Source organism: Globicephala melas, chromosome 1 (assembly GCF_963455315.2).
Source record: "Globicephala melas chromosome 1, mGloMel1.2, whole genome shotgun sequence".
NCBI classification, from domain to species: domain Eukaryota; kingdom Metazoa; phylum Chordata; class Mammalia; order Artiodactyla; family Delphinidae; genus Globicephala; species Globicephala melas.
This window is the reverse complement of record NC_083314.1, coordinates 87970333-87995461: the sequence shown is the minus strand read 5'-3', so window position 1 is coordinate 87995461 and position 25129 is coordinate 87970333. Positions and strand designations below refer to the sequence as shown.

Sequence of the window (25129 nt, the reverse complement as noted above, 5' to 3'; positions counted from 1 at the left end):
CCACTGGCATCATTTCAGCACTGGTTAAGAATGTTTCCTTCTAGCACAGGCCCTCACACATACTGTTCTCTTAGTCTGGAATGCTTCTCCACCACCCATTCATTTTGTTTAGTCAGTCCCTACTCATTTATTAGCTAACGTGTCACTTCTTCAAGGATGTTTTCCTCACCAGTCCCCAGTCTAGGTCAGGTTCCTTTGTTATGTATTTTTATAGAAGCCTGTTTATTTTCTTCAGGATGCCAATTCAGTTTGAATTATGCATTCAGTGTCTGTTTCCCTCACTTGACTGCAAAGTCCATGAGAGCAAGAACCATGTCTATTTTAACAATCACCACTGCCTGGCTTAATAAGTACTTACTGAAAGAATGAATATGTGCTACATATAGTTATGTTTCATATATAAACTTATGGACATAGAGGAATACATATACTGTGTTTCATCAAATCTAAGACACTGTTGATTGAGAGATGAACTACTTTTCTGTACCTCTAAGAAAGAATGCTTCCAATTAAACCATGATTTATCATGGCTATCAGTTTTAAGACATATCCTCATTTCAGAGATGTTAATGTGAAAAAATGTGCCTCTTAGAATCAGTGAAGTGTAATTTTTTTAAGTGAGGTCATATTTAATTTGTAATCTGCTTTTTCAGTTAGTATATTATGAAATATCTTTCTTTACAATGTCGATAAATATACTTTTACCCTATCATTTAAAATGTCTGCATAGTATTTCATTGTACAGATTTTATCCTGGATTTTAAATTCCCTTTTTGTATGGAAAAGAAGTTCACATTTAAAATGTTCTCATCCACATCAATTTTTTTTTTTTCTATTTTGCCAATGCTGTATTTTGGCTTCCAGTTAGGTACCTCTCACAGATTCAGAGTAATATCCTGCTGTTTTCTAAAATTGTCTTGTGACGGCCGGCCAGATTTGGCCTGTAGGCCATAGTTTTCTGACCTCTGCTTTACACTCTTAAAAAATTGTTGAGGACCCCAAAGAGCCCTGTTTATGTAGCTTATATCTATTAATATATATTGCATTAGAAATTAAAACTGAAATTTTTGGGGAGGAGAGGTGAGAAGTAAGATTTCCTTGCTTAAAAGTTTCTTTCTAATTTCGTCATTAAATATAGCCATTCTTATGTGGAGGGGGGGATGGTTAAAAAAATTATCTCTTGTTTTACTTTCAGTAGGTCAGGAAAGAAGCAGATTGCTTTTTTGGATAGGGAGAATTGTGAAAGCAAACAGAAATGTGAACAATAAAACTGGGAAACTTTTATTTTTATTTTTTAAACTATTTATTTGGTTGTACTGGGTCTTAGCTGCGGGAGGTGGGCTCCTTAGTTGTGGCACGTGGGCTCCTTAGTTGCAGCAGGTGGGCTTCTTAGTTGTGGCACACAGGCTCCTTAGTTGTGGGAGGTGGGCTCCTTAGTTGTGGTATGCAAACTCTGAGTTGTGGCATGCATGTTGGATCTAGTTTCCTGACCAGGGGTCAAACCTGGGCCCCCTGCATTGGGAGCACAGAGTATTATCCACTGTGCCACCAGGGAAGTCCCAAAACTGGGAAACTTTTATAACACAAGAATATACAGGCACATGTCTCATTAGCCATCAGAGCAGTGACATCATCACACATCACCTCTGGAAATCTCTATACCCATGAGAAAGAAATGAAAAAGGCAAATAACTTCTTAGTATTATTATGAAAATAGTTTATATTTCATAGACTCCCTGAAAGGATCTTGGGGACCCCTCAGTGTTTCCCAAACCACACTTTGAGAACTGCTGGTCTAGTTCAAAGTAGGTGTTCAATAAATATTGAATGGGGACTTCCCTAGTGGCACAGTGGTTGAGAATCGCCTGCCAATACAGGGGACACGGGTTCGATCCCTGGTCCGGGAAGGTCCCACATTTCTCTAGGCCACGGAGAAAGTAAGCCCGCGAGCCACAACTACTGAGCCTGCGTGCTACAGCTAGTGAAGCCTGTGCGCCTAGAGCCTGTGCTCCACAACAAGAGAAACGACCGCAATGAGAAGCCCGTGCACCATAGCAAAGAGTAGCCCCTGCTCTCCACAACTAGAGAAAGCCCATGCACAGCAATGAAGACCTAATGCAACTAAAAATAAAAATAAAAATTGAATGAATGAACATAGTACCTGCCTTTTATTGATGTGGGGATAGAGAAACTAAATTGTTTAATTTTATGGTATGAGCAATTTAGAGTGGGGACAATTGACAAGAGCTAGAGTAGCCAAGGAAGGAAGAGGTTTATGGAAATTTTTTCCTAATCTCTTAAATTTGATAATGTATGAACAAACAAACAAAACCTTGGTAATCCATGAAATAGTTTGTTGGAAACTATTCTGTTCTGTCCTAGAAATTTCTTATAGTTTTTTGAACTCTGTATCAGAAATCTACCAAAAAAAAAGGTCACACAGAAAATTTTCAAAACTGAGTTTTCCTTGTAAATAATAGGTATAGTAACAAGGAAGTCACTGAATAAATATTTGGGAATTATCTGTGAGTGGGTTAGCATATATATCTACAGATAAATTTCATTTGTATTGATCAAATAGTTAATTTCTTTGCAGTACCTTTCTTTTTTTTTGACTAGAGCTAATATTTATAATATTTTAGTGTAAAAGTTTTTAATAATTTACCTTTTCACTCCAAATCAATGTTTTGATGGTTTTGACATTTCAGATTCGTTACATTTCACAAACACAAGGCCTGCCAGCTGAATATCTTCTCAGTGCCGGAACAAAAACAACCAGGTTTTTCAACAGAGATCCTAATTTGGGGTACCCACTGTGGAGGCTTAAGGTCTGACTCCCTTGCTATACTATACTATTCATTCCTGTACTCCTTAATTCCAATTTGAATTCAAAGTTTAGTTATTAAATTCTTGAGGTGGAGGGGGGCAAAAGGGGGGACAGTGGGAATTTTCGTTTGCAGGAGCAAATACTTTGAGAAATTATATCATTGTACCCGTATGGCCTTATCCTTAGTTAAAAAAACAAAACATTAAATGCCAGTTCAATTGGCTGAGGTTATTTTATATATTTGAATCAGCAGCTAAGAAGGGGGTATGGAGAGTAGTGCTTATCATTAAGTGATAGGAAGAACTAGAGTAATTTAGTAGTGGCTGTTTTTTAGAGAATTCTCAATAAATATGACAAAACAACACAATTTTATAACTGCCCATATTAAGACCTTACTTATTTTCTTAAAACAAATAGATGTCTGAGTAATTTGATTAACCCAGTGACTCTGTCTCTGAGCCTATTGAATAGTTAGTATTTGAAATATTGTTTCATTTGAAAGTAGCTTTTAGAGAAAAATGGTAATGTCTCTTCTTAACTGACATTCTTCAGAAACTGTGCTACATCATTGCTTGCACATTTATTTTATCATTGTTGAAAGGGTGGCCAGGTATCAAGGTCCCATCTCTCTACCAGAAGATTTTCTTGTTGTAAATTACTTTCACGTTTGTGATCTCTGGTTGGCAAGGTGACAACACTTGTATCTCTGTATTCTGACTTTAATTTAGAATAAGAGGTGAAAACATACAGATGGAATTTTTTAAAAATCTGTATTTTGTAGACACCTGAAGAACATGAATTGGAGACTGGGATCAAATCAAAAGAAGCTCGAAAGTACATTTTTAATTGTTTAGATGATATGGCTCAGGTAAGCATGGAAAGTTTCAGAAAGCCAGACATTTATGTATCTCTTTAATCAGAGATACACTTCCATTGGTTATGTTAAAGATAGATTCAATTTGTTATCGTCTAATATATGTTTTCATTTTTTACATAAATACATTAATATTCTTCCACATATTAAAAGAATGTTTGAATCCTAGCAAAGGATATTTTTAGAATTTACATATTTCTCCTTTGCTTTTGCTTAACTAGTCTTTTGCATGTCAGTATTTTGAAATATTATTTACGAAGGTTCCTTTCTTGTCCATTTTTTCTACTAAATAAATACTTACATAAGAGCTAACATTTATTTAGTGCTTTTGTTCCAAACTCTGTCTAAACACATACTATATCATTTAATCTTTTCAGCAATAGAAACTATATTTAAGTAATAACAATCATTTTTACTTAACTTCTTTGATCTGGATTTTGAATGAAAAGAGCTTATTCAGCTTTATTCTACCAACAAACTGTACCAAATTGAAGATTTTAATTAGACAGTATAAGAAGAGCTTCCATTTGTGAAAAAATTTCCTCAGGTTTTTCTCTTGAGCTATATATATACACACACACACACATATACATATTATACATATGAATATTATATATATAAATATGTATACATAGTGCACATGTTAAATGTCAGCATTAAAGGTTGAGTGATGAAGTATAATATTTCTCAATTTTCCTTGTAAGGTGAACATGTCCACAGACTTAGAGGGAACAGATATGTTGGCAGAGAAGGCGGATCGAAGAGAATACATAGATCTGTTAAAAAAAATGCTAACAATTGATGCGGATAAGAGAATTACTCCTCTGAAAACTCTTAACCATCAGTTTGTGACAATGACTCACCTTCTGGATTTTCCACATAGCAATCAGTGAGTATAGTATGGTCTGGGGCATTTTGCCATGATGTGGTTTTCTGTTGAGTTACCATCTTACAGCTAAATGGAAGTATCACAAGAGTAGTGGCTTTGATACTTGCATATTTGGCTTACTGATGCTTTTCCTTCTCATTGAAAAATCATGAAATTAAAAATTAGATGTGTAAAAAAAAATTAGATGTGTATTTTTCCTTTTTATGGTTATAAAAACTCTTGGTTCATTTTCTCTGAAAGTACTCAGGGGTAAAAAACCATTAATCTGTATTTATCTTGAGTTATTTGCTATCTGTTTAAATCTCGGCATTTATTTCATTGAATTTTTAATCTCTTTTTTCAGTGTTAAGTCTTGTTTTCAGAACATGGAGATCTGCAAACGGAGGGTTCACATGTATGATACAGTGAGTCAGATCAAGAGTCCCTTCACCACGCATGTTGCCCCAAATACAAGCACAAATCTAACCATGAGCTTCAGCAACCAACTCAATACAGTGCACAATCAGGTATTCAGTAAATGATTTTGGGAACTCAGACCTAAGTGGGATAAAAACTAGTAAGAGTACAGGGTGAGGTAGAGAAACCCGTCTTTGCTTTGGTGGTCTTGTAGCTTCGTAAGAATTTTCAGACTGATAATACCTACACATCATGTGCTGACAAAAATTAAAAACAAAGGCCTAATCCATGCCCTCATAGTCTTAGCATAGCCAAATAAGTGGAACCTGGCTTCTATACTACTTACTGCTGTTGATTGTACTGACTTCAGCCAAATGACTCTCTTTTTGTTAGATAGCTCTCATTACATGTATCGAAAGGTGTTCCCAATCATTTTTTTCTATGCTGTATATTAGGTCCTCAGAATTTACTCATCTGATAACTGGAAGTTTGTACTCTTTGACCACCTCTCCAGCCATCTCCTACCCTGCCCCACCAACTACTGATCTACTCTTTGTTTCTGTGAATTCCAATAATTAACTTTAAGAGTGGTTTTGCATTTGTTTGCCAGTGATATTTACATTTAAGTTTGTTTCTGAAGATGGAAGTTTCCTAATTTCTTAGCTAGGTCTACTTTCTAAATGGAAGATCATATGAGATTTGGTGGGATCTCACATCCAGTAACTTTTTGCAAAGAAAGAAGAAGTAGGGGTTTATTTATATAGCCTCAACCAGAGCAGGACTGTTTTTTTTATTCTTTGTTTTCTTTTTCAGCTTTATAATCTACCTTAAATTTAACAGATAGGAAGAATTTCTTAAGCAGAGAGTTATTTCAAAGACAGTTAACATTACATTTTAAAACTTCATTGTTAGTTTTTCTGGATAGAATCTATGTATGTAAAAATGTTTATACCAGTATCTTTTTGTTTTTAGGCCAGTGTTCTAGCTTCCAGTTCTACTGCAGCAGCTGCTACTCTTTCTCTGGCTAATTCAGATGTCTCACTGCTAAACTACCAGTCGGCTTTGTACCCATCATCTGCAGCACCAGTTCCTGGAGTTGCCCAGCAGGGTGTTTCCTTGCAGCCTGGAACCACCCAGATTTGCACTCAGACAGATCCATTCCAACAAACGTTTATAGTATGTCCACCTGCTTTTCAAAGTAAGTGGGGAAACTCCTATATCATATGGTATATATCAGACCTACCTGCTTTAGGCAGATCCTAAGTAAGTATCTAGTTGTTTAGTTTTGATCTTTGACAAGTTTAAACTCAGTCTTTGATTATGAAGATAACTGAAGTAGGTTGATCTTTTTTACATTGGTTATTTGTCTAATTATGATGCTATCTGACACATAGGCATTCAATTAATGTTTCCTTATTTGAACTGCCTGATAACCAGTTTTCTTGCCCATTGAGACCTTGTACTGATGTCCTATATCTAGCATAAACACGTATCTCTCAATGTGCAGAGTATATACATCTTGAAAAAACTTGTTGGAAATAGAACTACTATATATTGAATCTTATTCCCTGTATCATTCCATTATAAAATAAAATTAGTATTCCAAATAAAAGGTAATTCTATTAAAAAATGTAAAAATCATGTTTAAGAATGTAGAAACCTCTTAAGTTACATTCAGAAGTAAAGATCATTATTGAACTGAAAAATTCTACAAGCTGAGGTATTTGTGTGGGTAAGGCATTAAGATTATCTGCTTCAGCTTATGAATTATATTGTTCCTGCAAACTCCTATCAGTAGAGGAACAGAATAGCTGAAGAAGGGGGCTCTCACCTGATGTGTTGCAATAAGATTTTAATTTTTACATTTCCATCCTTCCTCATTTTCTCGTTGTTCCGTGTTTATTGATCTGGTGAGCTATTTAAAAGGTTAAATAAATTATTTTAAGGATATATTCTGATGACATCTTGACTTTCCCAATAGAAAGTCAATATCATGCCCTCTGGGAATAAACCAGGATTCAAGCTTCTCATAGCAGTTCACACAGAAGCAGTTAGCATTTTTATCTTTTTACTTCAGCTACTTATTGACTGTGACTCTTATTTGTTTGGTTTCTGACAGAGTCAGAGCAAACAGAAGGAAAAGAGGGGCTAGGGGAGATTGAGAGATTACCGGGAGTACAGGAGAGCGATAGCAATGTAAATCAGGGAGAAACCACAGGGAGAGAGGAGGAGCAGATTCAAAACCTGTAAATGCAAATTTAGCCTAATTTACCCAATTATTTTTTTCGTATGCTTCATAGTAGTAAATTCTATACTTTGGGTTGTCATATGTTGAGTGATTCTTCTACTGAACTTAGCAAATAGCCACCCCTCTCCCCTTCACCTTTCCCAAAGTAAGTTTCATTGGAACAGTTTTCAGATGTGCAACTGAAGTTTTCTGCTTCTTCTCAGATGATATTTAAGAGATGAGGCAGAAGAACTTTTAGTTCCTTTAACAAAACAAAATGTAAGGAGAAGAGGTAGAGGGGAAAAGTGGTTTAACCCCTTTTGGTATAATTAGGGAAGTATAAGCTTTGGAAATTTTTTTCCTATTTAGGAAGTCTAAATAACCTGAGGAGCTAGATAGAGCAAATTTTAAAATTTACAAATGAAAGGGAGTTTTAAAATGAAAGTGATGACAGTAATGAAAACTGATATGTATTAGTTACTACATGCCAGATAATGTTCTAAGTGCTTTTACATGTATGTATTCATACTCACAAACAACCCTGGGAAGTGGATAATGTCATTATGCCCAATTTATAGGTGAGAAAACTGATCGTGATTCCCTCATTTGCCCAGTTTTTATGCCCAGTCAGCGGTAGGGCCATGATTTTGAACCCAGGCAGTGGGCCCATAGCTTATACATCTTGAAGTGTTATACTCTGTACTGCCTTTCAGTGTCTAAACTCAAAGAGCTGTAGGGAGTTGTCAGTTCATTTGCCAACCACAGCCATATGCTGGTTTCTGCCCAGCAGGCCTCTGTACCAGGTTGCCTACTTTTCTTTCACCATCTGCTCTTTCACAAGATGCCTACACTTAGAGGAGAATAGACCCTCATCCATTTGACAGCTTTACTCTTCTTGCCATACTTTCATGTTTTTTTTTAATTTAAAGGGCTATGTTCAACAAAAACAAAAAACAAAACAAATAATAAAAACAAAACTTCAATCCAAGTTCAGGGTTCAGGGAGAACCTTCCCAAAGGGTTGCCTTTTGTTAATTCTTTGTTTCCACTTGGGGTTCCCTGCAAAAGCTAGTTTTAAACTAGCTTGACTGCTGTGGCTTAGCCTAAATTACTATAGCAATCTAATACTTATTTAGAGTCACATTTGGGGTCAGTATATAAATACTACTTTCTATAGTATATTCCAGTTGACCAAAATAGACATTTTGCTCAGTGGAAACTATAATTCTGTAATTTTGTCCTCTTTTATTTCATCATCCTGGGACACAAAGATGAGCTTCTATAGTGAACATTTCTTCCTAAATTTTGCCGTAGGAGGCTATTGCAATAATGTTGTCTTGTAGTTAACCATGGAAATATAGACAAGAATCCTTGATGTTACTTAGCTTTCTGATTAGATAGCATTGCCTTAGGAAGAATGGCTGGCAATTTTTTTTTTTTTAATCTGGATACCTGGATTTGTTTCCTTTTCTTTTTATGTAAGTAGCACTTTTAAAAAAGTTATTATTAGAGTGTTGTAATTCTGATTTTACTAGTCTCTTTTACTTTGTACATTTCTGGATTATCTTTTCCCATGTGACAATTAGTTACTAAATTAAATTACTGAAATGCAAAATTGGAAGACTTAACTTGCTGAAAACAACAATATTAGAGTTTATGAGTTATGCTCATTTGATACCTCCATAGTAATATTCAGAGAAATTAGTTGGTGATAGCCTAGAAAGTGTCACTGAAGGAATATTCTAATTAAAATGGCGGTATCCTCACTTAACAAAATGCAAGCATCAGTGAATCAAGAGGCATTATAGAAACTTAAATTCTTTACGTTGAAAGCCTTGATAGGGTAGGTTTAAAAGAAAGTTTTGAAGGTTCTCTTCTCAAGTCTTGGCAAAAGGGAGAACTATCTTGAGCCCTTCTTTTCCCCAGAATGAGATACTCCTGATTGCAGGAAACATTTATTCAACATTTGTGCCCAGAGGATAATGAATAAAATGATAAAGAGACATGGTCACTGTTCTAAAGGCAGCAAAAAGTTCTTAATTTTCCTAGCTTTCCATTAGCTAGAGAAGAGCTTTAGAAAGCTGTCAGTGACGAGAGCAGATTTCTAAAATAAGTACAAAAAAGTGTTTCTGTAAACCACAATGTCTGCTTTTAAAATATTTTTATCCTAGACATAATTCCTTCAGTTCACATACTGGTTAAAGATAAAATATATGACTAAATTGTGAACTAGGTTATATATTTTTGAGCAGTTGGGTAAAAACATCCCCTTAAAATAGTCTAAATAAAAGGGTAACCAAGATAATAAATTACTGAGCTTTTCATAATGTTTCTTATCTAATTAACCAGAAGTTATAAAGTCTTTGCCTTTAATAGATTACACTTTTTAAATGCTTAAGTTTTTTTTTTCCCTCTAGGATTAAAAGCTGAACATAACTTACTAAGTGAAGGTTTTTTGTTTGTTTTTGCCTCTGCTGTTAATGGGAGTGGGATGAGTGTTGTGTTTTAAGCTTTGTTGGATAAAAAAAAAAAGTTTTGAATTTCCTGAAGCCAGCCCTCCCTCTGTCAGGCATCTTTCCATTAATCCAACCTGAAGGGAATCAAGTCTCCCTTTTCTTAACTTCTCAGACTTTGGTGAAACGCCTTTGTCTTAAGTGTCTAGAACTAAAACCTGGGTGGTAGATTTTTCAAACCAAAAAGCTAAAAACAAACCCCAAAACCCCCAAACAAGCAGTATCCCCAGACCTAGCAAAGCAATATAACTGTGATGTTACTTTTTACAGCTGGACTACAAGCAACAACAAAGCATTCTGGATTCCCTGTGAGGATGGATAACGCTGTGCCAATTGTACCCCAGGCACCAGCTGCTCAGCCACTACAGATACAGTCGGGAGTTCTTACACAGGTAAAAGACAGAGCAGCTTGGATACTCAATAGTGCTGAAGTTCTCTGAAGCACTGTTGAGAATCAGATATTTTGTCCTAGAAAATGGTATTTGCTTTGACTGTAAGATCTTTCTTGGTCACGATTCAGTGGACTTAAAATGAAACATCTATAATGGAATGACATACTCATTCCTAACACTATTGCAACTCTGCCAGTGACTTCCTTAGACTTGGAGACATAAATATCCAGACTTTGAGAAATTGTCTACTGAGTAAATTTAATTTTGTGGGATGAAGTTAATTTTTTATCTTGATGCTCTTAAAGGTATAGGACACATGTAACAACACTTTGATTCTAAAAGTAAAAGGTTCCCCTTTTGCTCTCTTAGTGTCCCCATTACTCACTCTTTGAGAATTTCATCACAGTTGAGAGGCTGGATTATATCAGGATGCCTCTTCGAGTATTACATTCCTTCATTCCTTGTGTTTAACTAGGCTGTAGAAAGGTTTAAAACTTTATCCCTGCCATGCAAAATGCAGCTAAGATGGTCAAGAAACTCATGAAATATTCATATAAGCAACAAATACTATATTTTTAATTCTGTGTATAAATGTTTGTGGCCCGTGACACATAGCAAATCTGAAATCCAAAACCCTGATTTTGTGAGTAGGAAGAGGAAGAATTCTTAATACATGCCTTTGCTAACTGAGTTTTTTAGAACTGATCCTCTGAATCCAGCCCAAGAAGGATTCCCATACTTTTTTGCTTTAGGCCATTGACATTTGACCTAGTGGTCCAATGCTGTGCGGAGTTGAAGGGGAAAGTTATGTTTGGTACATGCATTTTAAGTGATATGAAACTACTGCTTATTGTTGGTAATAACTTGGGGGGAATGAAAACCCTTCTGAATCCAGATAACCTGCCTCCGTGTTTGTTTCACTCACCTGCCTAATCTACATTTCAGGGAAGCTGTACACCACTAATGGTAGCAACTCTCCACCCTCAAGTAGCCACCATCACACCGCAGTATGCGGTGCCCTTTACTCTGAGCTGCGCAGCCGGCCGGCCGGCGCTGGTTGAACAGACTGCCGCTGTACTGGTAATTCCCCTCACTTGATTGTGTTACTAACGGAGTTTCTTTGGTTTCTTTCTTTTTTTTTTTTACTTTTTCCTGTTTGTTTTTGTTCTGTTTTCTTCTGGTTTTCTCATTTTTCCAAAAAAATTTTTTTAACTTAGTCTTTGCAGAGGGCATGGAAGCATGTGCCATCTTGTGGCTGTGTTCTTGCTACATCTTTAATGTCTCATTGTTTTCCTCCCCAACATTTGCTGAAGCACTGTTTGACTCTGATGTTCAGTGTGGCTCTGAAAGGGGTCAGACCCCTTGATTCTTCTTTGCCAGCCTAGTGTGATAAAAGCTCTTGGTGTAGCCTCAGAAGAGCTTCAACACTGTTATCTGTTTCTCTGCCCTACCTTTTACCCTCTGAACCTTGAGAATGAAGGAAATGGCCTTTAGTTTGGCTCTGCTACAGGTACCGGATGGCCAAAATTGGAACTCCTTGGCAAGTTAGCTTCCTTCTTTATTGACTGTTTTAAGCTTCTAAAACTTTTGTGTATGTAGAAATGTTTAAGATGCTCTTACTTTATTTCCTTATTAGTTGACATTAACTTTCCGTCTCTGAACACATGAAGATAACTCTTTGCCACTTATGATCAGTGACAGCTAATATCTTCCATTTAAACATCTTCCCTTTAGAGCCTTTTTAGATCATATTTCATTTGTTGGTTGAAATCAAAGGTGAACTCGTTTATAGGGGTTTTGGAGAAATTAATTATTTTACAAATAGATCTTTATACAAAAGACCTATTTATACTGAAAAACTTTATGTAAGAATATCTTTGTTATCAAAAGTCATGGGGAAAATTTATTAAATATAGCAGCAAATGTAGTGTGGGTTTTAGAGATAGGAAAACAAACAAATAGGACTTTGAGGTATATTTCAGCATTTGTAACCTTAATAGTGATTTTTGGATGTGTTTGGTTTATTTGGGGGAGTTAGAATTATTTATTTGACATCTGGCATTTTATCATTTAAAATTTAAAATTAGATAAGCATTCGAAAACCTAATTGATACTGTTGACCCCTGATATTTGTTCATCTTTCAGAGTGGCTTTAAATTTCTTTTGTTGTTTCTCAAGGACTCGTGTGAGTGAAAAACACTTTCAGAATACATACTTTAGTTGCTGGAATTTCTTTGGTTTTCAATTTAAGAGTCTTTGTCACTGCCAAATTAATTACATCATAAGCATAAGCCCTGAGTGTGAGGGAGTCAGATATATTTCCAACTTGATTGATCCAAGCCACTGGTTTTAACTTGCACACCTGTAGTTTTGAGGTTGGGAATGTTAGTTGACACTTCTCCTTTGCTGCTTCTCTTAAGTTTGCACTAGCCATTTGCTAAGCTTTGCATATTTTTGTTCTTCCTCTGTCAAAACAGTTCGTCGCTTGGAACGCCAGATTTCTGCCTCACGTTGAAATGTTATTTCTTGCTTTGTATTAAACTACATGCTTTGTCTTGTGCAGGTGTTGGCTTATGGAAAGACGCATGGTGTGACTTAACATACTTCTCTTATTTTTTGTTTTGTTTTGTTTTGTTTTGAATTCTGCTTATGGTAGCAGACATGTTTGCAGTTTCTCTGATTTGAAGGCTTCTTGTTTGGAACCGGTATTTGTAACAAGTGGATCTGTTACTTGCAGAAATATTTTTAAAACAGTGTGTTGATGGCCTTGCAGTTTGGAATTCCAGAAACAGAACCATATGTACCCAAGCATTGTAGGTGATTGTACTGTGGAATTCAGGTTTAAAAAGCAGACTTTCAAATCTGTTCCCATTTTTCTAGGAAATGCCACAATTTCCGTAAGAAGTACAGAAAACATATTTGTTGCTATTTATTGCAAGTGGCATGGCTTGTTAAGAACTACAAACAATATATTTTCTTTTAGTGATTAGTTTTTATGTCGAGTTATGTTTCTACAAATGATGCATATTTAGGAAACTACTAAAAACAAAATATGGTACTCTCCGCATCTATTTCTTAAATATTTTTCTTATTGCATTTTTTAAAAATGCTATCACATGGCTATAAATGATGAAGTTAGCTTTCTCTTGCTGGCATTAAGGTTGTTTGCCAAAGGATTTTGGCCTTTGGTCATCCACATCTGGCTCCATTTTCCAAGGACTACCCTTTTAAAAAGGAACAATTCTCCTCTTTGTTTTATGGGTTGAATTGACCTGATGTCTTTTATCTGATTGGCACTCAAATTTTTAAATTCCTATTTTTAATCTCAAGGGAGTTGTCTTAACTCTTTCTTGGGATGTTTTTAGACTCTTTGCAAAAATGTTACTCCAGCATTTAACTAGAGCTTACTTCTGAACTTTCAGATTCCTTTACTCTGCAGTATAATAGAAACTCTTAACCACAGGGATCTTCTTTTCTTTAATACCCTGGTGGTCAGGTTATGGAGGTGGCCAAGAGAAGGCAGCGTGTTCTTTTTCCCTGTTCATAAGACTTGTAACCTTGAGCCCCTCTGACCTTCCTTTTTTAAATCTCTGCAAGTTAACAATCTACAAGAAACTTCTTTTAAGCTATTAATTTTTCTTTCATCTAAAAAACAGAAGAAAAAGCCAAGAGTGAGTCAAGTCTGGATCTTTTTGTGTTTGTTTCCTTACAGCAGGCTTGGCCTGGAGGAACCCAACAAATTCTCCTGCCTTCAACTTGGCAACAGTTGCCTGGGGTAGCTCTACACAACTCAGTCCAGCCCACTGCAGTGATTCCAGAGGCCATGGGCAGTGGCCAGCAGCTCACAGACTGGAGGCAAGTGCCCTGTGTTCCTCTCTGGGAGAATTTGCAAGGGCAGGTCCCTTAGGGAAGGACCACTTGAGGATTTGGTGAGACAGGAAGAAGGTAAAGGAAAGGAGAGATTTATCTCTGTGTGAAATCCTTGAAGAAAAGAATCCATATCAGGCTAGGAGACAGAGTTACAAGAAAACTTTGAATGCAGGAAAACAGTAGGTTCTAAGTTCAGAAATTATTTACTTCAGATTTAAAGAAAGTGTTATGCAATAAACCATACAGTGAAAACCCCTAAAGCCTTATAATCCAGGTGCCCAACTATAAAAATAAAACACAGCTTTATTTGGTTGTTTTAATTGCTTTTAGTACCTATTTGGTCCTGCCTTCCCAGTGTTTTCAGCATTCATACTTCTCTTTCTGATGATACAGGAATGCCCACTCTCATGGCAACCAGTACAGCACTATTATGCAGCAGCCATCCTTGCTGACTAACCATGTGACATTGGCCACTGCTCAGCCCCTTAATGTTGGCGTTGCCCATGTTGTCAGACAACAACAATCCAGTTCCCTCCCTTCAAAGAAGAATAAGCAGTCTGCTCCAGTCTCTTCTAAGTAAGTCTCTGTTAGGGCTGATAGTTAAAATTGCCAGTTTGAAAGATATGTCGCCTGGCATCTGGAGTGTTGGAGTATAGACACTTCTGGTATGAAGCAGCAAGAAGCTGCCAAATTGAAAAGAGCTAACCTTCGGGCATGCACGCAGAGGTGTTGTGGTTATGCTGATCCTTCCTCTCTGCTGCCACTTTGAATCCAGCCTTCTTTTGGCTGATGTTTTTAGTTTTCTGCCCACTTTACAGAGTGAAATTTAACCACGGGGTAAAGGGCATACAAAAATAAAATCTATATTCTAATTTTGGTGTTCTTGTCCTGGAAACCCTGGCTAGAGTGGTTAGTTTATTTTTTATTGGGACTTTTATAGTTAAGTGTATTGGCTTAATGATTTGGTAAGGAGGAATCAAAGAGTAAATTGGAAAGAGTTCTGGGGAAAAGATATCTAGTTTTGGGGACCAAGCACTGAATGATCTTTCTTGTGACCTTTTCCTACAGGTCCTCTCTGGATGTTCTGCCTTCTCAAGTCTATTCTCTGGTTGGGAGCAGCCCCCTCCGTACCACATCTTCTTATAATTCCCTAGTCCCTGTACAAGATCAGCATCAGCCAATCATCATTCCAGATACTCCCAGCCCTCCTGTGAGTGTCATCACTATCCGCAGTGACACTGATGAGGAAGAGGACAACAAATATAAGCCCAATAGGTAAGACAGGTGAATGGTTCCCTAGCTCTGTGGCTCCTGCCCTTGGTCTTAGTCTGTTGGCTTCACACAAGTGGCTCAATTTTGGCTATGAAAGGAAGGACTAAAAAGGGGTATTTAGGAAGCATGGACGTGGATGAGTGAGCCAGAACACTCAAGTTTCCATAACTGAGCATTGTCAAGTTTTCTGTAATATTATACATGTTCATCAGTTAAATCAGTCGTTCAGATACATTAGATGGAAGGTATAGATTACGTTGTCAGGCTGTTCTGGCTTGGAATGCACATTATGTACTACAGACATGATCCCCTGCCTTTAAGGAACTTTAGAGTCTGAAAACAGATACTGTAACAGAAGCATGTAAAAAACAATTAATTGGAACAAGTTGGTAGATATGCGATTATATGAAATTTGTGTAATTTTTTAATCTGAACAGACCTCTTTGGAAGAGGTAGAACTTTAAGTAGGGCTACCTTCTTTTCCCCCCTCTGCTATATGGTCATTCAGTTTAAGAATTTAAGTACCAGATTATTTCCTCTTATCCCAGCACCTTAATCCAAGTCCTTAATTGGGCAGTTAACTAAGAGAGATAGGATACATTTAAGAACTGTGATACACACCTCTCTTGGTGTGAACATAGTCAGTTGCCTTGATTGTTCTGTGTTCTTCTTCATTGTGTTTTTGGTGTTAGGCATATAGAAGAAGCAATAACTCTACTTTTACCTGAGGAGGAAGGATTCACGCATGAAAGTAACTTAGGAGACTTAACGGAGTCACGTGTAAATGAAGTTTAAATGAACTTGAAAGAGTAAATTTAGAATGAAATACTTCAAAAGGGCTATTTACAAATGGTATTTACAAATGGCTATTTACAAATGGTAAATAGACTTGAAACTAAGTTTTGAAAGTGGTTATTGAACTGATTTGGGGAAGAAAAAAGTTAACTTTCCAGTGAAGAAAAGGGGCCTAGTACTGGCAAAAATTATGTAACCAGCAGGATTGCTTTGACCGGAGGCAAGCCTATTAAAAATTAAGGAAAAGGTAAAGTTAGTAAGGTAGGGGTCATTTTGTGAAGAAACTTTTTTTAAAAACACCTATAGTGAGAAGTTTGATTAGATACAGTAAAGAACCATTTATAGTCTAGCAGGGTGATATGAAAATAAAGTGGTGTTTGAAGAATGCTGTTGGGAATGGCTAAGAGGCAACATAGAATAGTTGCTAGAGGTGTGTACTTTGGAGTCATTCTGTCCTGGATCTGAATCCTGTCTTCACAACTTATCACTTGTGTGACCTTGGTCAAGTTTCTTAATCTCCATCTCCCTCTGCCTCAGTTGCCTTATCTGCAAAACAGGGATAAAGTACCTACTTCATGGAAGTGTTGTGAGTTATGTGTAGAGTGTAAGAATAGTGCCTGATGCATAATAAGCACTCAGAAATTTGTTGCTGCTACTGTTGTTATTATTACTATCATCATGATTATCATCATTTTTATTATGGGAAGACCAGAGACCAGCAAAGAAACATTGCTAAAAGGGGGTTGAATTTTCATGTATTTTCTTCTCCTCAGCTCTGGCCTGAAGGCAAGGTCTAATGTCATCAGTTATGTCACTGTCAATGATTCTCCAGACTCTGACTCTTCCTTGAGCAGCCCGTATTCCACTGATACCCTGAGTGCTCTCCGGGGCAATAGTGGACCCCTTCCGGAGGGTCCCGGCAGAGTTGTGGGGGATGGCGCTGGCACCCGCACCATCATTGTACCTCCACTGAAAACTCAGCTTGGTGACTGCACTGTAGCAACCCAGGCCTCAGGTGAGTTTGTTCACAACTGGAGTTGAATGCTCCTTTGATGTGTGTATCTTTAGTATTTTGCTATAATCTGCTTTTGCCAATGGTACAGACCAGTGGTGTAGATTTTCCTAAAAATTGCCTAGTTCAGAAATCAGTTCCTTGTGATATGAAATTGTTTTTGGCCATCAGTTTATCTTCCTGTGTTTATTTTGCTTGGATCAATATAAAAATGAGTTTGTAGACTCAGTAATACACTCACTGTTGATGGGAGAAGGTAGATACGACTTTTGTTAGATGGCAGGGAGAATTAACAGGCAGGTTTTTTTGCCACAGGTGGTTCAGATTTGACAATCCAGAAATGAATGGGAACTGATAATATTAAAAGTGATTGCAAAAGTTATTTTGGAAAACAATATGTACTTTAGATCTTTTCTCGCCCAGTGGCATAGCAGTGATGCTTTTGTGGGTTGTATTATCAACCAAATTACCTCCATCTGTTTTGCTCTGTGAGATGCTGGGTTTAGGTTCCCGGGTTCAGTTATTGGGTAATGAAATGCTAACTGCAGTAACAAGCCCCAGTTTTCGTGGCTTAACATAATAGAAATTTATTTCTTAGTCACGTGAGTTCCCAGTGCAAGTGCTCCTGGTTGGTAGGCCTGGCAGCGAGTTAAGGATCAGAGCCTTGGAATCCTCAGCATCCAATCAGAAGGAGAAGGAAAGTATGGAGGAGGCACACACAGTTTTTAACCTCTTTAGCCCCGGAAATAGTGAAAACTCATCACATGGCCCCACCTAGAGGCAAGGGGGCCCAGAAAAATGTAGTCCTAGTCTAGGCAGCTCTTTTCCAGTGGCAACTCTATACACCAAAGGCGAGGACTGTGAAATTTTGGCATCGATATAGCCATCTCTTCGTACTTTTATGAATTAGTGTTTTACCATGAATTATAATACTGCCGAAGACATAAACAGTGTTCTAGTTTGAGGGTGACGTGTGGTTCTCCTCCTGAGAAGTAGACAACTGTCCATTGCAGACAGGGCAAAACTTCCTGATGCCAGGCTACTGAGAAACATTATTAGGAGCTCTGTCCACTATTGGGTCCAAAGAAAATAGGTTGCTCCACAAGTCACTGAATAAATGCTCCAGTTTTCCTAGTGGGACCACAGAAGGAAGCAAAATTTTGAAAATTGATCGTGCTTATATTCAGCTGCACTTTCTGCAGTTTCTTAGAATTTGAAGACAGTGAATGCCCAACAAGATATAATCTTGTCTTCCTTTAAACCCCTTTGACACCTAAATGTTCCTAAATATTACCAGTATCTTACTCAGCTTCACATTGTCATTTCTGTACTTGTTTAATCCCTTCCTACATAAACTCTAGGCTCCTTGAGAGCAGGGACCATGTCTTACTTGTGTTTATATTTCTAATAGTACCTTTCACATTACTGGAGATTAGATAATATTTACTGAAGTGAACCTTTTGAAGATCTTTATGGAGCTTTGTAGAAAGACAGAAAAGAAATGGATAATACAGTTTTTGTTCTTCTAGTGTAAATGTAATTGAGGAAATAAGATACACATGAAACCTTAACTCTTGCAAACCTCATACAAACATGGACTGATTAATATGATGCCATCTGAGGTTTAGCTCAGTGATACTGAGTCCACGTCTGCTCATAACTAAAGCCTGACCCTTTCTTAGGTCTCCTGAGCAGTAAGACCAAGCCAGTGGCTTCAGTGAGCGGGCAGTCATCTGGATGCTGTATCACCCCCACAGGATATCGAGCTCAGCGCGGGGGGACCAGCGCAGCACAGCCACTCAACCTTAGCCAGGTAAGCACTAGGGGCTGCTGCCTTCTGTTTGGGGCCCCCGCTATTGTTACTCTCTGGAGAACCCTGCTTCTGGCTGGACTGCTGAATAAAGCCAAATGAAGTCCCTTTTGTGTCAAACAATTTGGTGTTCCATGGCCTGTGTCATATCTGTATGTGTTGTGTCTCTTCATTCCCTCTGTAAATGTGTTCAGAATGTACGTTCCAGGTTTTCCATCAGACCTCCCTAGTCTATCCTGGAAGATGAGAGAAATGTGTGGAATTTAGAAAGTGCCTAGGATGCTTTAGTTCTTGCCTCGTTCTGCACCACCACATGCATTGAGACTAGATTCTCTTTCTTTATCTTCTGGGTCATAAATAACCTGAGCCTTACTCTGTTTACTTGAAGCAAGAGACAGTGAAAAAGCTTTCTGGATACTTAATCAACTGGTTCTAGTCTTACATGGTGCTTGAGTCTGGGATTTGGGGCTTTTTTCTCCCCATCTGATCCTCTGATGGGGTGGGGAGGGTCACTATTCTATTTGTGTTCACTTTTTCCTCAGCTGAAATTCTGGTGCTTGTATGATGTCTACTAGTAGTGAGAAAGTGTAAATATGAGGGTGTAACTGTGTGGTTGTGTGTGTGTGAGAGAGAGAGAGCACATGCAGGTGCAAATGTAAGTTTGAGTTAGTGCATGTGTCTTGGGCTCCACAGTTCAAGAGGGATATGAAAAACTTAGAGGAAAGCAAGAGAAAACAATGGCAAGGAAGAAAGGTTAGGAAAAATTCAGTCACGGATGCCAGAATAGGGTGAGTTGAGTCGACAGTTATTTACTTGCAGGAGTGAGTAACCCTATGAACTCTTGATTTCCCCCTTTCCTCTGTCATACTTGAGAGCAAACTGCTGCTGTCTGGGCTGGGTTACGATCTATTCTGCCAGGAGGCAGAGGGATGGATGGCTGACTTCTGACAGCATTGCCAGTCTGAGAGATTCTGTGCTATGGCAGCCCAGAAGCAATATGAGTTAGAACCTCAACTCTCAAATTGGCCTTTGGTGCCCTGAGCCAGGGTGACCTCAAGATTCCTCACTTCCTTCTTCCTCCTTCCAGAACCAGCAATCATCATCAGCTCCAACCTCGCAAGAGAGAAGCAACAACCCTGCCCCCCGCAGGCAGCAGGCGTTTGTGGCCCCGCTCTCCCAAGCCCCTTACGCCTTCCAGCATGGCAGCCCACTACATTCGACTGGGCACCCACACCTGGCCCCAGCCCCTGCTCACCTGCCAAGCCAGCCTCACCTGTATACGTATGCTGCCCCCACTTCTGCTGCTGCATTGGGCTCCACCAGCTCCATTGCTCATCTCTTCTCCCCACAGGGCTCCTCAAGGCATGCTGCAGCGTATACCACCCACCCTAGCACTCTGGTGCACCAGGTCCCTGTCAGTGTTGGGCCCAGTCTCCTCACTTCTGCCAGCGTGGCCCCTGCTCAGTACCAACACCAATTTGCCACCCAGTCTTACATTGGGTCTTCCCGAGGCTCAACCATTTACACTGGATACCCACTGAGCCCTACCAAGATCAGCCAGTATTCTTACTTGTAGTTGGTGAGTATGAGGGAGGAGGGGTCAGAGTTCTTAATGGGCTGTGATGAGCTCCTCCCTCACCCTCTCCTGAAACTCCTTAGCCAGCAACTTGCTCTGCAGGGGCCCACTGAAGCAGAAGGCTTTTCTCTGGGGAACCTGTCTCAGTGTTGACTGCATTGTTGTAGTCTCCCAAAGTCTGCCCTATTTTTTAATTCTTTATTTTTGTGACAGCATTTTTGGTATTTGGAAGAGTTCAGATGCCCATCATCTGCAGTTACCAAGGAAGAGAGATCATTCTGAAGTTAACCTTTGAAAAATATTTTCTCTCTCTGACTTGATTTCTATAAATGCTTTTAAAAACAAGTGAAGTTCCTCTTTATTTAACTTTATTTTATTGTAATTGCTGGTCAGAGGAAAAATGCTGATAGAAGGACTTGAAATCTGTTAACAAGAAAAGAAAAATCATTACTTTCTGCTTGTTTAAAAACCAAGACTTAATTGCTTATCTTAAGAGCAGCTTGCACAAGTCTGTATTTTACTATCTTGCATTTCTCCTCAAAATTTTACCTTTGCTAATGGGACATTTAAGCTTACAGTGTTTCAATTTTGTTTTCATGTCATGTTATATTTAGTGGGAAATTGTTATTTTTGCAAAACTGGTTACATACTACTCTCTGTTACTGTTGGGATTCTCTCAGTTGCTCCTGTGTTCATTATTAAAGTAGTGTTAAAAAGGCAGCTCACCATTTGCTGGTGACTTAGTGTGAGAGAATCCATACCTACCGTGAAAGCACCAGGTATTCTTTCTAAATGAACCCTGTGCATTCTTTTTAAATTATTTTTAAAAAGTCCTTCTCTCTCTGATTTAGCTTAAATTTTATTATTGGAAAAGCCATTAAGGTGGTTATTATTGTATGGTGGTAGTTGTTTTATTATATGCAAAATCTCTTTGTATTATGCGATACTGGCATTGATGAGCTTTGCCTAAAGGTTGTTGGCATCGATGAGCTTTGCCTGAATATTAGTATGAATTTTCAATAATACACCTCTTTCTCTCTTTGCCTCAGCTCTCCCTTCATTCTATGTGATTTATTTGGGGAGAAAGCTAAAGGATCTGAAACCGGATAAGAAACGTTGTGTATAGCTTTTATACTTTAAAGTAGCTTTCTTTGTATGCCAGCAGCAAATTGAATGCTCTCTTATTAAGACTTATATAATAAGTGCATGTAGGAATTGCAAAAAATATTTTAAAAATTTATTACTGAATTTAAAAATATTTTAGAAGTTTTGTAATGGTGGTGTTTTAATATTTTGCATAATTAAATATGTACATATTGATTAGAAGAATATAACAAGCAATTTTTCCTGCTAACCCAAAATGTTATTTGTAATCAGATGTGTAGTGATTACACTTGAATTGTGTATTTAGTGTGTTTCTGATCCTCCAGTGTTACCCCGGAGATGGAATTGATGTCTCCATTGTATTTAAACCAAAATGAACTGATACTTGTTGGAATGTATGTGAACTAATTGCAATTATATTAGAGCATATTACTGTAGTGCTGAGTGAGCAGGGGCATTGCCTGCAAGGAGAGGAGACCCTTGGAATTGTTTTGCACAGGTGTGTCTGGTGAGGAGTTGTTCAGTGTGTGTCTCTTCCTTCCCTTTCTCCTCCTTCCCTTATTGTAGTGCCTTATATGATAATGTAGTGGTTAATAGAGTTTACAGTGAGCTTGCCTTAGGACGGACCAGCAAGCCCCCGTGGACCCTAAGCTGTTCACTGGGATTTATCAGAACAGGATTAATAGCTGTGTTGTGTATATGCATTGTTCTCAGTTTCCCTGCCGACACTGAAAAATAAAAACAGCAGCTTCTCTTTTTTACTGCCACCTCTACCCCTTTCCATTTTGGATTCTCAGCCGAGTTCTCACAGAAGCATTTTCCCCATGTGGCTCTCTCACTGTGCATTGCTACCTTGCTTCTGTGAGAATTCGGGAAGCAGGTGAGAGGAGTCAAGCCAATATTAAATATGCATTTTTTTCTTTCTTTTTTTTTTAAGTATGTGCAATCACTTTTAGATGAGATTTATTTTTTCCTTTTCCCATGTGGCAGTCCTTCCTGCAAATAGTTGATATTCCTAGTAAAATATTTGCTTGTTGAAAAAAACATGTAACAGATGTGTTTATACCAAAGAGCCTGTTGTATTGCTTCCCACATCCCCAATACTATGAGGATGAGTTTTGTGAAGCCGCTGGTGACAGGGAACTCAAAGAAAGGTTTCTTAGCCGGTGAAGAATATTTAGAAGGAACCAAAGCCTGTTGAGCCATCAGGCTTTTGAGGTTTCTTTTTAACAACTTGTGTATTCTTGGGGCCCTTCAAACTGTGAAAGTGTCCTTGTACTCTCAGCTCCTACACGGATCTGGGTCAAGTAGAGAGTACTGGGGATGGCAAAGTTCCTGCCCATTAAAGATTTGGGGGAAGAAGGTTAACCCTAAGATGTAGACATGTTCCATCTGAACTGAAAAATATGTATTTGAGGGATAAGTCTAGGACTGGTTCTTTGTAGAGATGGTGTCAAGGAGGTGCAGGATGGAGATGGGAGATTTCATGGAGCCTGGTCGGCAAGCTCTGTACCAGGTTGAACACCGAGGAGCTGTCAAGGTATTTGGAATTTCTTCATTGTAAGGAGGAAGGGCTTTCAAGATGGGGCAGATAGTCAGTATAGCCTACCAGGAACATGTTGGTGTTTTCTACTTTTTTTTTTTTTATCATTATTTTGTGTTTTCAGCATTATATTGATCAAGATACCCAAGCAGTTTGTATAGTTTCTGTCACTAGTGTTATACAGTTTTCTGGTCTGTGTGTGCAATCTTTGTGTCTCTTTTTGCCAAGCGCATTCTCATTTTCATGCTCAAAGGCAGATCTAGTTTCTAATGGAAATATTTTTTGTTCCTTATCTTTACAAGGGATAAGATTTGTTGTTTTTGTAAGAAATGAGATGCAGGAAAAAAACACTCCACTCCTGCTCACCCTACCCCCCACCCTCAGTCCAGTAAGTGGATACCACTTAAGATAGGAGTCTTCACGGGGAGAAGACAATACCAAGAGCTTATATTGTTACCATAATCACCTTACTAGCAGTGTGTGGCTTTAAGAATTTTAGAGATCTTCAGTATTAGTTTTGCAAATTGGCATTTCAGATTTACCAAGATAAAAATCCATCTGTGTCTGCTGAATGTGTATGTGCTCAGTGTGGCTTTAGATTCTGTCTCTGGGGCTTAACATTGCTGGCCCTGACAGGATGGGGGAAGCTCCAAGAATAAAGTGAGCAGCTGGCCCAGGTCACAGTGGCCTGACCTCAGACCAGCTTAAGGCTTTAAGTCCTGTCAGAACTTGTATTTCCAGCTTCTCCCCTTCAGGGTGAGAGAGAAAATGGGAAGGGTTAGGTACAACCACTCTAGGCTCATCTGGACACTTGATCACTCTGGAGTTTTTAGTAGCTTCCAGGAAGTGATACTATGGTCAGTGCTCAGCTAAAATCCCAGCCCCAGGAATGAGAACTTCACTTAAACAGTTCTGACCATCCATCGTCCTCCACTAGAGGGGCTAAACTTGACTGCCCTTAGCCAGGCAAGCGCAGTAGTGTGTGTTTTATTCAGCATTATTATGCAAAAACCCACTGGTTAGGATGGTTTGTTTTAGGATAGGAAATGAAATTGCCTCTCAGTGACAGGAATGACCCAAGCCTGCTTCCTGTTTCAATTTTTTTTTTTTAAACTGATGGATGGTGCAGCATGTCTACATGGTTGTTCGTTGCTAAACTTTATATAATACGTGGTTTTGATTCAGCTTGAAAAATAATCTCACTACATGTAGCAGTACATTTTATGTACATTATATGTAACGTTAGTATTTCTGCTTTGAATCCTTGATATTGCAATGGAATTCCAAGTTTATTAAATGTATTTGATATGCTAGTTATTGTGTGCGATTTAAACTTTTTTTGCTTTCTCCCTTTTCTGGTTGTGCGCTTCCTTTTATGACAAGCCTCTAGAAACAGTTTCTGAGAATTACTGAGCTATGTTTGTAATGCAGATGTACTTAGGGAGTATGTAAAATAATCATTTTAACAAAAAGAAATAGATATTTAAAATTTAATACTAACTACGGGAAAAGGGTCCATTGTGTAAAAACATAGTTTATCTTTGGATTCAATGTTTGTCTTTGGTTTTACAAAGTAGCTTGTATTTTCAGTATTTTCTACATAATATGGTAAAATGTAGAGCAATTGCAATGCATCAATAAAATGGGTAAATTTTCTGATTCATGTGGCTGTTTTTGACTTCTCTTATAGGGGTACAAAGGGGATCAACAATTGGCATCTTTGGAGTGACTAAATACATTGCATCTGAACGCCAGTAGAGTGTTAGAGACAACTTCATTCTTCATACAAATCTCCGCCCCAGAAATAAATAGGGGTCGGTAGGGAATACTTCCCAAGAATGGAGTGTCCAGGGCCCTAACTTAAGATCATCTGGATCTGGCCCTTTGAAAGATGCAGAAACTTCTGACACAGGCTAATTAAACTTTGCTTCCTAGCATGTTCCACCAAACATCTAAAGTACCAGAATGCAAATAAGAATAACCACAAGACGATGCTATTTTCCCCTCCTTTCAGAAAGCTGCACTGTTAG

The 25129-nt window shown here is 38.2% G+C and overlaps 1 protein-coding gene across 3 annotated transcripts in view; it reads left to right on the top strand.

Moving 5' to 3' along the window:
* The window catches only part of HIPK1 (homeodomain interacting protein kinase 1), a 47478-nt gene extending 22720 nt beyond the window's left edge, over positions 1-24758 (top strand). For 2 of the 3 annotated variants that reach the window (XM_030869099.2, XM_030869098.3), the window contains exons 4-16: positions 2709-2828; positions 3609-3695; positions 4406-4590; positions 4934-5096; positions 5959-6184; positions 9996-10117; positions 11063-11197; positions 13830-13972; positions 14381-14563; positions 15056-15262; positions 16828-17069; positions 18749-18879; positions 19964-24758. In XM_030869099.2, coding sequence (XP_030724959.1) covers positions 2709-2828; positions 3609-3695; positions 4406-4590; positions 4934-5096; positions 5959-6184; positions 9996-10117; positions 11063-11197; positions 13830-13972; positions 14381-14563; positions 15056-15262; positions 16828-17069; positions 18749-18879; positions 19964-20452 — 2433 coding nt within the window. In that variant the 3' untranslated portion in view covers positions 20453-24758. The remainder of the gene's footprint in view (positions 1-2708; positions 2829-3608; positions 3696-4405; positions 4591-4933; positions 5097-5958; positions 6185-9995; positions 10118-11062; positions 11198-13829; positions 13973-14380; positions 14564-15055; positions 15263-16827; positions 17070-18748; positions 18880-19963) is intronic. The other variant, XM_030869101.3, reaches the window with a different exon arrangement.
* Positions 24759-25129: the final 371 nt, after the last annotated feature.